Source organism: Microplitis mediator, chromosome 9, assembly GCF_029852145.1.
Source record: "Microplitis mediator isolate UGA2020A chromosome 9, iyMicMedi2.1, whole genome shotgun sequence".
Taxonomy (NCBI): domain Eukaryota; kingdom Metazoa; phylum Arthropoda; class Insecta; order Hymenoptera; family Braconidae; genus Microplitis; species Microplitis mediator.
The window spans coordinates 22,182,063-22,194,979 of NC_079977.1; the positions used below are offsets into that span (position 1 = coordinate 22,182,063).

General features: G+C 35.4%; 1 protein-coding gene across 6 annotated transcripts; it reads right to left on the reverse strand.

The window, feature by feature from the left end:
• Positions 1 to 918: 918 nt before the first annotated feature.
• On the reverse strand, positions 919 to 11,288 carry LOC130675138 (tyrosine-protein phosphatase 10D). 6 transcript variants are annotated; one of them, XR_008991222.1, is made up of 9 exons: positions 11,019 to 11,288; positions 7,082 to 10,369; positions 6,786 to 6,981; positions 6,665 to 6,688; positions 6,412 to 6,589; positions 5,519 to 6,029; positions 4,234 to 4,618; positions 4,015 to 4,117; positions 919 to 3,002 (listed from the first exon to the last, which is right to left on the reverse strand). XR_008991222.1 is itself a non-coding variant. In XM_057480645.1 (9 exons), the coding sequence occupies exons 1-8, from the start codon at positions 11,055 to 11,057 to the stop codon at positions 4,065 to 4,067; spliced, it is 4,671 nt and encodes a 1,556-aa protein (XP_057336628.1). In that variant the 5' UTR covers positions 11,058 to 11,288; the 3' UTR covers positions 920 to 3,002; positions 4,019 to 4,064. The 6 variants fall into 6 exon arrangements, 5 of the variants coding, with proteins under 5 accessions (XP_057336628.1, XP_057336627.1, XP_057336629.1 ...); XM_057480645.1 differs by having other exon boundaries at positions 920 to 3,002; positions 4,019 to 4,117; positions 6,665 to 6,685; XM_057480644.1 differs by having other exon boundaries at positions 920 to 3,002; positions 4,019 to 4,117.
• Positions 11,289 to 12,917: the final 1,629 nt, after the last annotated feature.

Genomic DNA, 12,917 nt, shown 5'->3' on the forward strand with positions numbered 1-12,917 from the left:
TCAATTGATTTTAGCAATAGACTATTCAATGGAATTAGAGTAACACTATATTCAATGGAATTACATCAATAGTCTATTTAATGGAATTTTAATAATAGACTATTCAATTGAATTTTAGCAATTGACTATTTAATGGAATTGTAGTAACAGTATATTCAATGGAATTACATTAATAGTCTATTTAATGGAATTGTAGTAACAGTATATTCAATGGAATTACATCAATAGTCTATTTAATGGAATTTTAGTAATAGACTATTTAATAGAATTTTAGTAATAGACTATTTAATTGATTATAGCAATAGACTGTTTAATGGAATTGGAGTAACTGTATATTCAATGGAATTACATCAATAGTCTATTTAATGGAATTTTAGTAATAGACTATTTAATGGAATTTTAATAATAGACTATTCAATTGAAATTTAGCAATAGACTATTTAATGGAATTGTAGTAACAGTATATTCAATGGAATTATATCAATAGTCTATTTAATGGAATTTTAGTAATAGACTATTTAATGGAATACCATCAATGATCTATTTTATGGAATTTCAGTAATGGACTATTAAATGAATTATATTACTAATCTATTAAATAGAGTTCTATTAATGGTCCATCTAATAGAGACCTAGTGATAAAATCCTTGTAATGGACTATTTAATAGATTTAAATTAATAGAATTTTATTAATGGACTATTATTTGGAATTCTACTAATAATCTATTGAATAAGAATTTATAATGGATTTATATAAATAAAATGTTAAAAAAATTTAGAATGGAATCATCTATTAGAAATAATGGACTATTATTTTTAGCCTATTATAAACATGTTTCTTTATTTATTTGATATGTCAAATTATAAATTTACAATTGTATATAATTTATCACAGGCTTAGAAAAATTATAATTCGCATTTGATCCTTTGATATTTATCTTAATTTTTAATATTTATTATTTTAAATCTAAAATTTGTTCATTAATTTTTTCACAAAATAAATAATTATACCAATTAAAAATAATAATTTGTGACCAATGATAAATTAATAAAATTTATATATAAAAAATATGCGGCTTTAATTGCTTACTTGTGCCGATTATAAAAATTATAAATTGGCACTGGAATATTATTCATTACTTTTTTTAAAAATACTAGTTATAATACCATTTAAAATGAGATAATAATTCATTAATAATAATAATAATAATAATAATTAATATTTAATAATAATAATAAAAAATATAGCAACGATAACAAGAGTATTACGCTAATTAATCAATTAATTAATTACTTTGTGTTTTTTTTGTGGAGATTCATTAATGATATGTACATTTAATTGATTTTTAAAACTGGATACGTCCGTGTTTTCTTAATTATAAAATTTAAATTTACTTAAAAAATAATAATTGTCATTTTTAATTGAGTTTTTTTTTTGTAGCCGGTGAGTAAATAATTGACATTTTCATGAGAATTGTAAATTACGAAAAAAAAAATTTTTTTCCGATAAAATTGGGCGTTTGGTAACGAATTGGCTTCAGGAGCCGGAAGGCTAGTGGAGCAAACAAACTCTAATTTTTAAATTTCAAGAGTTTTTTTACGATAATAGTTATTTAGGAGCGTCTGTGAATGATTTTTCTGTGGTCGCACTATTAATTTGCTGCAGCAGCCTTTGGCTCGTGGAGCAAACTAATTACTACGGGAGTTATGACAGGAGTCACGAGATTTTTTCAAAGTCTTAGTCATTAAAAACAAAAGAAGGAAACTCGTTTGCTACATTAGCCATTGGCTTTTGAAGCAAAGTTATTGAATGCATTTATGAGAGTTGCAAATAAAATTGTTTGTTATCAAGTTATTCGTCGATTTTTAATTAAAACAAAAAAATATTAAACGTCATGCATTAGCCTTTGGCTCGCGAAGCCAAGTAATTATGAAATCGATCGAAAATAACTATCAATGCATTTAATTTTTTCTCAAGTCTAGATTTAGTAAAAAATGATAGATTTACTCGAATGTTTGCTGCATTAGCCTTTGGCTCATGAGGCAAAGTAATAATCAAAGGCATTTTAAATAATAAAAATTATATGTAAAGTCATTGTTTTACGATTTTCAAATCAATTTCACGTAAAAAACGCCGGATACTCGAAGATTTGCTGCATTAGCCTTTGGCTCATAAAGCAAATTAATAACAAAATGTATTAAAAATAATAATGGTTATAGATAAAATCGTTTTTTTAACGATTTGCAAATTAATTTCGAGTGATAGTGACAGACATTCAAGTGTTTGCTGCAGTAGCCTTCGGCTCGTGTGGCAAAGTTATAATCAAATGTATGTAAACTACTAATAATATTGAATAATATCATTTCTTTTTCGATTTTTCAACTATTTTCGCGTGGAAACGGCAGACACTCAAGTGTTTGCTGCAGTAGCCTTTGGTTCATGAGGCAAAGTAATATCCAAATGTATTTAAACTGATAGTCTTTATAAATAAAATCATTTTTTTACGATTTTCAATTCTATTTCGTGTAAAAAAACACCAGATACTGACGTGTTTGCTGCATTAGCCTTCGGCTTGTGGAGCAAACTCATTACCAATCGCCTTTAGTACAATAAAAAAATTTTTTTTTCATCAATTACGTAAAAAATATCCATTGGCTACAAAAAAATTATTTGTTCTTAAATAAAAAAAAAAATAAATCTAAAAAAAAATGCATGTGCTAGTGCGAAAATAATAATAAATGATTAAAAAATTTTAAGTACTTCACAAATCCACATTACTTGTGTACTTACTCTCTCTTTTTTTCTTTGGACGGAGATTTGTGTGACCGTTCATCAAACAAACAGACAGACAAATTTTTTTTTATTTTTTTTTTTGTCAACAGAAAAAATAATTGATAAAAAAAAATGTTTTTTTTTTTTTTTTACTGTAGGGTTTTAATCTCGGGTATAAAGCTCGGGTTATTTATTCTTCACATTCCTGACTCAGCAATTCCTTCATCATCTGAAAAATTAATTAACAAACAATTAAATTAAATTTTTTTAATAAATCTTAAACCCATGCAAATTATTATCTATCACTACCAATCACTTATTACGATTTATTAATTAATTACAAAATTATTTACATAAAATTACAACTATTATTTCTATCTACTTTTCCTACCAAGTGCTTCAAACTTATATTCTAGCTAAAGTATCACACTTACGTAAAAAATTATAAGGACCTTTTTTGTAGGAAATCGAATTTCCTAAAAAATTGGTCTCTTACAATTTTCTCATATCTGCCATCCTTTAGCCAAAATTTGAATTCAAAGCCCAAAGCTAAAAAAAATGTGAATTTTTTTCTATTCATTTTTCTAAATACTTTAAATTCAAATTCTAGCTAAACTATCACACTTACAAAGAAAATTGTGAGAATCTTTTTTGTAGCAAATTAAATTTCCTAAAAAATTGGTCTTATGCAATTTTCTCATATCTGCAATTCTTTAGCCAGAATTTAAATTCAAAGTTCAAAGCTTCAAAAAAAATCAAAATTTTTTTCTACTTCACCTTCTAAATACTTCAACTTCAAATTCTGGCCAAACTATCGCACTTACAAAGAAAATTATCATGACTTTTCTTGTAGCAAATTAAATTTCCTACAAAATTGGTTCCTTACAATTTTCTCATATCTGCCATCCTTTAGCCAGAATTTAAATTCAAAGCCCAAAGCTTAAAAAAAAATCGGAATTTTTTTCTACTCATTTTTCCAAATACTTTGAATTCAAATTCTAGCTAAACTATCACACTTACAAAGAAAATTACAAGGACCTTTTTTGTAGAAAATTCAATTTCCTAACAAATCGGTCTCTTACAATTTTCTCATATCTTCAATACTTTAGCCAGAATTCAACTAAAACATGCAGGCTGGTTAAATAGCGTGAAAATTATTAAAAAATAAAATAAATATGTGCTATATACAACTAATTATAAATATATAAATATATAAATAGAAGAATTAGATAAGCAATTACCCACATAATAAATAAATTCCATAATAATAATCGTCTTGATAACAAGACCATCACCTTTCCTTCTCATCTTGATTCACCGAATTTTCCAGTGACCGATTTTTTTCTATATACAATTGCAACACATACAAAATAGTAATACTTTAACTTATTAATACATTAATTACCACCACCTTGCATTAATAATTTCATTAAAAAAAAAAAAAATAAAATAAAAATTACCTTCGAAACCGGCATTGTCGTGAATTTCTCTTGGTGGTCCCGTAGTGTCTTGGCCCTCGAGAACCGCAAGCAGACACTGATGTATGCAAATGTACTGTTGCTCTGTTTGTACCATCCATACCCGCTCTTTCCGCATTATCCAGACGATCCCAAAGATATCGACGTAATCGGAGACCTGGATCTGCTGTAGAATACGGTCGAGAGTTATAAAAGTACCGCTCCGACCTACGCCGGCACTGCAGTGGACGACGATCGGCCGCTGATCGGGTCTCACTCGCTCACGGAACGCTCGCACGAACCGCGCGAGAGTTTGGGGCGGACTAGGAACTCCGAAATCGGGCCAAGTTGTGAAATGGAAGTGCTGGATCACTCTTTTGACGTCACCCTATTTAATAAAGAAAAAAAGTTCATTAGAAATTTGAAGCTCTATTATTAAAAATTCATTTATTCTCTAAACTATTGAAGTTATGACTTCCGGTCAAGTATATGAAGATTCTGTATCAAAAATCCTCTGGAATGAGTACCAACAAGCCTAGGTTTGCTTCGATAGATTTTTAACCGGAAATGAAAATTCCAAAAATTTATTTATTTTAGATACTATCAGAGTTACGACTTCCGGTCAACTTCCTAGAGGTTCTGTATCAAAAATCCTCTGGAATGAGTACCAACAAGCCTAGGTTTGATACGATAGATTTTTAACCGGAAATGAAAATTCTAAAAATTCATTCATTTTAGAAACTATCGGAGTTACAACTTCCAGTCAACTTTCTAGAGATTCTGTATCAAAAATCCTCTGGAATGAGTACCAACAAGCCTAGGTTTGCTTCGATAGATTTTTAACCGGAAATGAAAATTCTAAAAATTCTTTTATTTTAGAAACTATCAAAGTTACAACTTCCGGTCAACTTCCTAGAGGTTATGTATCAAAAATCCTCTGGAAAGAGTACCAACAAGCCTAGGTTTGCTTCGATAGATTTTTAACCGGAAATGAAAATTCTAAAAATTTATTTATTTTAGATACTATCAGAGTTACGACTTCCGGTCAACTTCCTAGAGGTTCTGTATCAAAAATCCTCTGGAATGAGTACCAACATGCCTAGGTTTGCTTCGATAGATTTTTAACCGGAAATGAAAATTCTCAAAATTTGTGTATTTTAGAAACTATCAGAGTTACAACTTCCGGTCAAATTCCTAGAGGTTCTGTATCAAAAATCCTCTGGAATGAGTACCAACAAGCCTAGGTTTGCTTCAATAGATTTTTCAATAAATCAAAATCTTAACTTACACGACAGAGCATAAATTCGGTGATACTCCAATCAGGATAACGTGTTTCATTGAGTATAGTAACAGATATATCGCCATAATAAACAGGTCCTGTGTCCATGGGCCAGTAGTGGTCGCATTTATCTCTTCCCTTCTCGAAACATCTCGTCAGCATGACGATAGCACGACTGTTACTCTCCCAGACCATGCGCCAGAAGTCGTCGCGAGTCGCGTGCAGCGGCCCTTGGGTGACGATGAATTCACGTGGAGAATTGTGGCCCGGCACGTAGTTTGCGTTTATGTAATCGGAACCCTCTTCGTCGTCGACGGGCTGGAGTTTGAAGCGGCTGTGGTCGTAGGGCAGGATGTTGGTGAAACGATTCTTCGGACGATTGCATGGCAAGTCCGCTGCAGTGCACGGCTGGTCACGGCCGACATGTTTCAGTTCCTCAAACTCTTCGGAGAACCGGAAGTCCGAATCTGCTGACATTATTCTGTAGTGCTCGGCGAAGTTTTCTATTCTCACTGGTCGGCTGGAAAAAGAAAAGAAGTCTAGAAGTTTTGGAGATCTAGGCTGTAATTGTGGGGTAAAATGATCCTCGTGAAGTTCCCTCTGGAACGAGTACCCACAAGACTAGGTTCGGTTCAAAAAAATTTTCAAAATTCCAAAATTATGTTTTTTGAAAATTAATGGAGGAACAGGTTCTTCAACATATTTTACGTGTTCCTCATTAATTTTCCTTTAAAACGAGTACCAACAAGCCAAACTTTCACATGCAACCAAAAACCAAATCTGTAGCCAGTTAATTTTTTTTCAAACCGATCGACTTTGGAGACTTGGCTCAATTATTTTCGTGATCTCCATCGAATTTACTCTGAAACGAGTACCCACAACACCAGGTTCCCTACACTCACCTAGTCTCGATGACACTATCCGGCAATGACAAATTATCCGTTGGACCCCCTCCTCTAGGCTCGGCGATCTTCCTCAGCTGGTTCCTGTGTCTCCTTACCAGCAACCCGATCCCCAGTAACGTCAACAGCAAAACAATTGGCACAGTAACACCCACAATAATCGCCGTATTGTCCTTATCTGTTCAATACAACCCAAAGACAAAGACATCATCAGTAATTGTCATTAAGTATCTAAATATATATGTAAGCTCACCGGCTGCCATTAGCAGCAATCCTTCTTTACAGACATTAAAAAGCAAAGCCTTAAATTAGTCATTAATTTATTTATAATTCTACTGATGATTGATGATCGATGGCCATCATCAATAACTTACCAGTTTGTATAGCGAAGCTGTAACTGGTGTCGGTAAATTTATCGGGTGCCGTGAATGCGCGGACTTTGACCCGATAAGTAGACCCAGATTTCAAAGGTCCATTGCAGTAACCAACTAATTTGAGGTCACAGTTTTCGGTCCCTATTGTAAAGTCCTCAACTGAACTGTTTTTGAATGGGTAGTAAGGCTCCATGACCTTGAATACAAAATTAGGTCACGAGGGTGAAAACATTCTGGGAAGACCTGGTAGGAATGGGAACCTGATCTGGTTCCTGCATGCAATGATCAGGACTTACCTGGTAGGGAGGCCAAATACTGTAGGCCTGAACGTCCCTCCAACTGGGCATCTCTAAACCGGAAGCATTCTTGCTGTCATCTTCCGCCACAATGACCGTGTAGGCAATAACGGACCCATGCTGCTCGCTGAAGTAATTCTTTCTGAATCTAATCTGAATCGTGGTACTGGTCCGGCAGACTTCAGTTGGCACGACCTGAGTGGGTGGTTTAGGTGGGGCCAAAATGGGCATCTTCTGTCTCCAAACAGTTTCCGGGCCGTAGCCAACTTTGGTCTTTGCCTGGATGCTAAAAGCATACGTTTTACCGGGTATCAATCCTTTGATGACGCCTCGAGATTCCGTGGCCTTGAAGTCCTTGGCCTGAGTGTGCTTGGACCCGTCCAATTGGTAGGTGATAGTGAATTTAGTGATGACGCCATTAAATTCCGCAGCAGACAAGTGCCACTGGAAGCTGATGTCACTGGGCTGTATGTCCGTGGGATCGAACTTCTCTACGCGACCGGGGAATGATTCGCTGGTGGTAAAACTCGCGCTTACTGGATGAGACCGTCTCAGATGATGGTTAGATTGATGACCGGAACAGACTACCAGAGTGAACGTGTAGTTACGCCAAGGATGTAGGTCTTTTATGGTGATATGGTTGTCCGTGGTGATGTTCTGCACGAGAACGCCTTCACTGTTGATGAACTGGACTTCGAAAGCGTCGAATTCCCCAGTGGGAACATCCCAAGTGAGACTGATCCACGTGGCGTTTATTTCTACGGCCTGGATTGCCATTATTGGTTGAGGATAAAGACGATCCTGGCGGTAGAGCGGCCGACTAGCAACCCCATGGCTCACGGTCCAGGCAGTTACGTTGTAAAGCCTACCAGCTGTCAAATTAGTGAAGGTCACCTTGGTATCGCTATCATCAACCAGCTTTTCCGTGGTCGTGTTCACTTCGTCACTGATACGGAACCTGTAGAGATCGAACCGTGACGATAGAATCGGCGTTGGAGTGTAACGTAGCGCCAGGACATTGACAACGTCACGGTCGACAACGATCACGACCTCAGACTGAATCAGGGGCATCGTGCGACTTGTAATATTGGTTACGTCGCTAAACAGCTCGTAGGATGTCGTAATGATAGAGAAAGAGTACTCGGCACCTGGCATAAGGCCCTCGACTACGAACCTCTCGGTCTTCTCCTCTAGGTCGTGCTCGGACTCATCGTCCAGCCCGGTGACGTTCTTGGACCTGACGTCTGACAGATTGTCCGTAGGCCACCATGTGATGATGAAGAGCTCAATTCTGCCTGCAGGACGGACGAACTCGAGGGTAACGTTGGTCGAATCAATGACGGGGGTGATATTGACCACGGGGTTGGGTGCTACGGTGTGGTTTACTTGCAGCGGGTAGAGGCTTTCAACGCCAAAGCTCACTGTGTTGACTTGGATGGTGTATCGTTCTCCGGGAGTCATTTCTGTAACCTCTGCTTCGGTTCTACGGACACTAGGCAGCCTGGTCCAGTGAGGCTCGTCTTCAGTGCGGTATCTGATGGTGTACTCACTGAAGAGCGAACTGATTGGTGGACTCCAGTGCACAAATACTGACTTGTTATGCTGATCAACGCGATCGATTCTCAAATGCTGGGGTGGATGGGGCAAGACCGCTTGGAAATAGTCATGGGGTTCGCTCTTAAGACCGTGACTGATCGCAAAGACCTTCACCTCGTACCCCGCTCCAGGGTACAGATCTTCCAGGATAATATGGGACTCGGTCGTCAACGTGGTTGCGCTTTCCCCGGTATCATTTCGCGTGTGAGTTATTTCGAACTTTTCTTGCCGTGAGTTAACGTCACTCTTCCACGAGATATTCAGTCCACGTTCAATGGACTTGAGGTCTTCGATGATCGGACTCGAAGGCCTCGTCACCTGGTAAATTATCGTTTCATTAGACTCGACTTTGTTGGAGATCGCTGCGACTATTATCGTGTAATTCCTACCAGGTAGTAGCGCTTCCAGGACAACGCGAGTTTTTTCAATAGTCAGTGTGTTGCTGTCACCGGTAATGGAGGTCGAGTCAACTTCATGATACTCTAGCCGATAGCTGTCCTGAGTGCTGGCATTGTCAGGTCGCCAAGAAACTTCAAGCATACGCTCGTCAATGCTAGCACGCAGATCACGGACTGGAAGTGGTTTCAATGTGATGTCACCACTCGCTGGCCAGCTGGTGACTTTGCCGGAAACGGTTTTGACAACAACTTGGTAGGATTTACCAGCTTCTAGATCATTAAACTCCCACATGGTGCTGTCTTCTTCGTAGCGATTCCGCGTAACTGGAGGAAAACGTCTATTGCTGCCTAATGACACCTGGTACTTATCGAACTCAGACGAGCCATTAGGTGGACTCCAGAAGACACGAAAGCTACTGGAGGTAATGGAAGAACGATCAAATGTAACATTAAGTGGCCTTAGAGGTACAGTCCGATATTGAGCAGTAGTGGGCGCAGACGTCTCGTCTTCAGAGACCGTTTGGACGGAGATGTTGTAAGCGCGACCAGGCACCAGATCTTTGAATGCCGCCTGAGCTGGTCCAGGTGGCTCGCCTTCTTTCTCAACGTAAAATACTGATTCGATTGCATCTGGTGGCTCGATGCTCACCTTGTAGTGGGTGTAGATCCCAGCAGGGTAAGGTGGCTGCCAAAGTACTAGCAAAGTCGTTTCATTACGGAACCAGACGATGAATTTGCCTGGAGTGTTGGGTTTGGTGGTAAAATTACGACTGGTGTAGGCGACACTCTCTTTGGCCTCGAGTACGGTAAAGAGCTGGAGCGAGTACGTGGCACCGGGGGTCAGATCGCGAAGGGTATAAGGAATCGCGTCTGCAGAAATTACGCTAGTACGAGTTGTGGATGGAGGATTTGTCGCGTCGTTGAAGCTTTGGACGCGCATTCGGAAGCCCGAGTAGTTGCCTTGCGCGGGAGGCGACCAGTAGACGATCGCGGTCTTGCCGTTCCTGACTAGGACAGTCAGGTTTGATGGTGGGTCGGGTGCTGTCGTTATAGACGCGGTCCATGTTAACCAGTCATGCAAGGTTCCATTGTTGTAATACAACCAGAACTCGTATTTAGTTCCCGGTAGGCCGTTTTGAAACTTTATCACGTCTCCGATGTCTACAGCGGGGATCCGGGTATTGGGTGGTGGGTCCCCAACTGGTGGGTTGTAGTCCAAACGGTACCATGTGCCGTGTTGGGTCAGATTCCCAGGGATTTCTATTGCCAGGTCTGCTGAGTTTGATGACCAGACCTAGAATGTCAGGATTTATCAATTATTTTGTTAACTGAGGCGGGGATATTGGGAAAATAACTTAAACTAGTGAACCTTAAGCTAATGAGCCTTTTAAAAAATATTTTACAGAAAAAATTTACAAGGGACATTAAATAGTAAGTTTTTGAGGAGAAATTTTTTTATCATCCCCAGGTTGGATTCTCGAAAAATGACCAAAGCAAACATGATCATGTGGGTACTCTTTCAAAAGGGCTCTAAAAAAGTAACATTTCGAAACAAAAATAAAAATTCTAACTTTGATAGTTTTCGAAAAATATGAACTTTTAATATCCTTCGTATTTTATTAAATAATTGATTATTCACGGAAAAACGGACGTAAATAATTCGTAGAGCATAAAAAAAGTGTTAAGTCTTCTAAATATTAAAAAAAAACTGATAATTTTCGAAAAATGAAAATTTCCAAAATTTTTACTAAAGCAAACCTAGTCTTGTGGGTACTCTGCCAAAAGGGCATCAAAAATGTGACATTTTGAACCGAAAAACGAAACTCTATCCCCAGTAGTTTTCCCAAAAATTATCCAGTTAATCTCCGCCCACTATTAAGATAACCAGAGAAAGTACAGGTTTGGCCTTAACTAAAATAAATTAAAAAATAACTATCACTTACCTCAATCGTCAATACAATGACAATACACTTCCAGCTCATTTCACTATTTATAAAAAAATTATTTAAAAAACTACAGGAAGACTTTATTTAAAATTATCACGATAAAATTCCATAAATTTTGTAACTGCGATTTATTTTTTGATCGCGATGTTTTGAATATTTTGACATTTTAAAAAAAAATAATAATTACTTTTCTAATTAATTTATTTATTCAAATAAATAATATATACGTATTGTAACAACAATAAATGTCTAAATTATAAAAACAACTTTCATTTTACTGTTATTGCAACACAGTAATGAATTATTATAATTTCATTTATTCGTTATTTCATTTTTTTTTTTATAGAATATTTTTTTTTTTTACCATATTGACACACTAGTTACTATAATTTATTATTATTATTATTTTTATTATTATTATTATATATAATTGTTATAAAAAGCATTTAATATCAAAAAAGTATTAAAAATCCATTGCAATAATAATAATATTTATTATTATTATTTATATATTTATATATTTACTATAAAGTTAATGTATAAAAAAAAATTAATTCCTAAATAGTGAATCGCCCACGAAAAAATTCCGTGATCAACTGAAGTTGGGTTTGGCACTTATCGACACGTTGCTCTTCGATAGGTCGAATGGGTCGAGATTCGAGCCTCGAGGTCTGCACGATTTCGATACGATCGATTCGATTCGATAGCGATCGGTAGTAAAAAACAATAATGCGTTTTTTTTAATTTTTGAATAAAAAAGAAAAGAAAATTTTGTGGAAAAGTTTTTTTGGAAAATTTTTTTTCAGATCGGTAAGAGAGTTGACAGTATGATCGGTAGTGAGCAAGACGTTCGTGTTATCTAGGGAGATGGCGGGAAAATTTGAATTTTTGAAATAGGAGAATTATTGGGAAGGATACTCGGCAGGGTTTTGATTTGATGAAAAAGTTGTAAGGAACTTTTTTTTAGATAATTTTATGCTGAACATATTTGTTTCTTATCATTTTTACTGTATCTTTGATGGTTGCGTGGGAATTTGAATTTTATGAACTAAAAAATTTAAATTATTGGAATTTTTTATGCAAATCTGTTGATTATTTGAAATGATAATTCTGCCTAAACTATTGAATTAGTGCGAAAATTGACAGAATCCTTTTTCGTAGCAAATTAAATTTCCTAAAAAATTTTATTGATTAATTTTTCTCGTATCTATAATAGTTTTCCCAAAAATAGAAATCAAAGTTTGAAAACTATAATTTGTATTATTCTAGCCATTTTCATTACTTCCATTACTAAAAATACTAATTACGCTGTAACTATTGAATTTACGCAAAAATTAATAGAATCCTTTTTTGTAGCAAATTAAATTTTCTAAAAAATTTTATTGATTAATTTTTCTCGCATCTGTTATAGTTTTCCCAAAAATAGAAATCAAAGTTCGAAAACTATAATTTGTATTATTCTAGCAATTTTTATAACTTCCATTACTAAAAATACTAATTACGCTGTAACTATTGAATTTACGCAAAAATTAATAGAATCCTTTTTCGTAGCAAATTAAATTTCCTAAAAAATTTTATTGATTAATTTTTCTCGTATCTATAATAGTTTTCCCAAAAATAGAAATCAAAGTTTGAAAACTATAATTTGTATTATTCTAGCCATTTTCATTACTTCCATTACTAAAAATACTAATTACGCTGTAACTATTGAATTTACGCAAAAATTAATAGAATCCTTTTTTGTAGCAAATTAAATTTCCTACAAAATTGCTTCTGACAACTTTTTTCTACGCCCTGTAGTTTAGGCCCAATCGTAATTCCAAGTGTGAATATGTAGATTTATATTGGAAGAAAAAATTCTGGTTGCAGCCCACAGTTATTAGTACGAAGTAAAAT

Coding starts and splice junctions, on each gene's coding strand:
- LOC130675138 (XM_057480644.1), bottom strand. CDS start 11,057: ATGAGCTGGAAGTGTATTGTCATTGTATTGACGATTGAG. Junction 6,982..7,081: donor GTATTTGGCCTCCCTACCAG/GTAAGTCCTGAT, acceptor TTTGTATTCAAG/GTCATGGAGCCTTACTACCC. Junction 4,619..5,518: donor CCGAATTTATGCTCTGTCGT/GTAAGTTAAGAT, acceptor TTTATTAAATAG/GGTGACGTCAAAAGAGTGAT.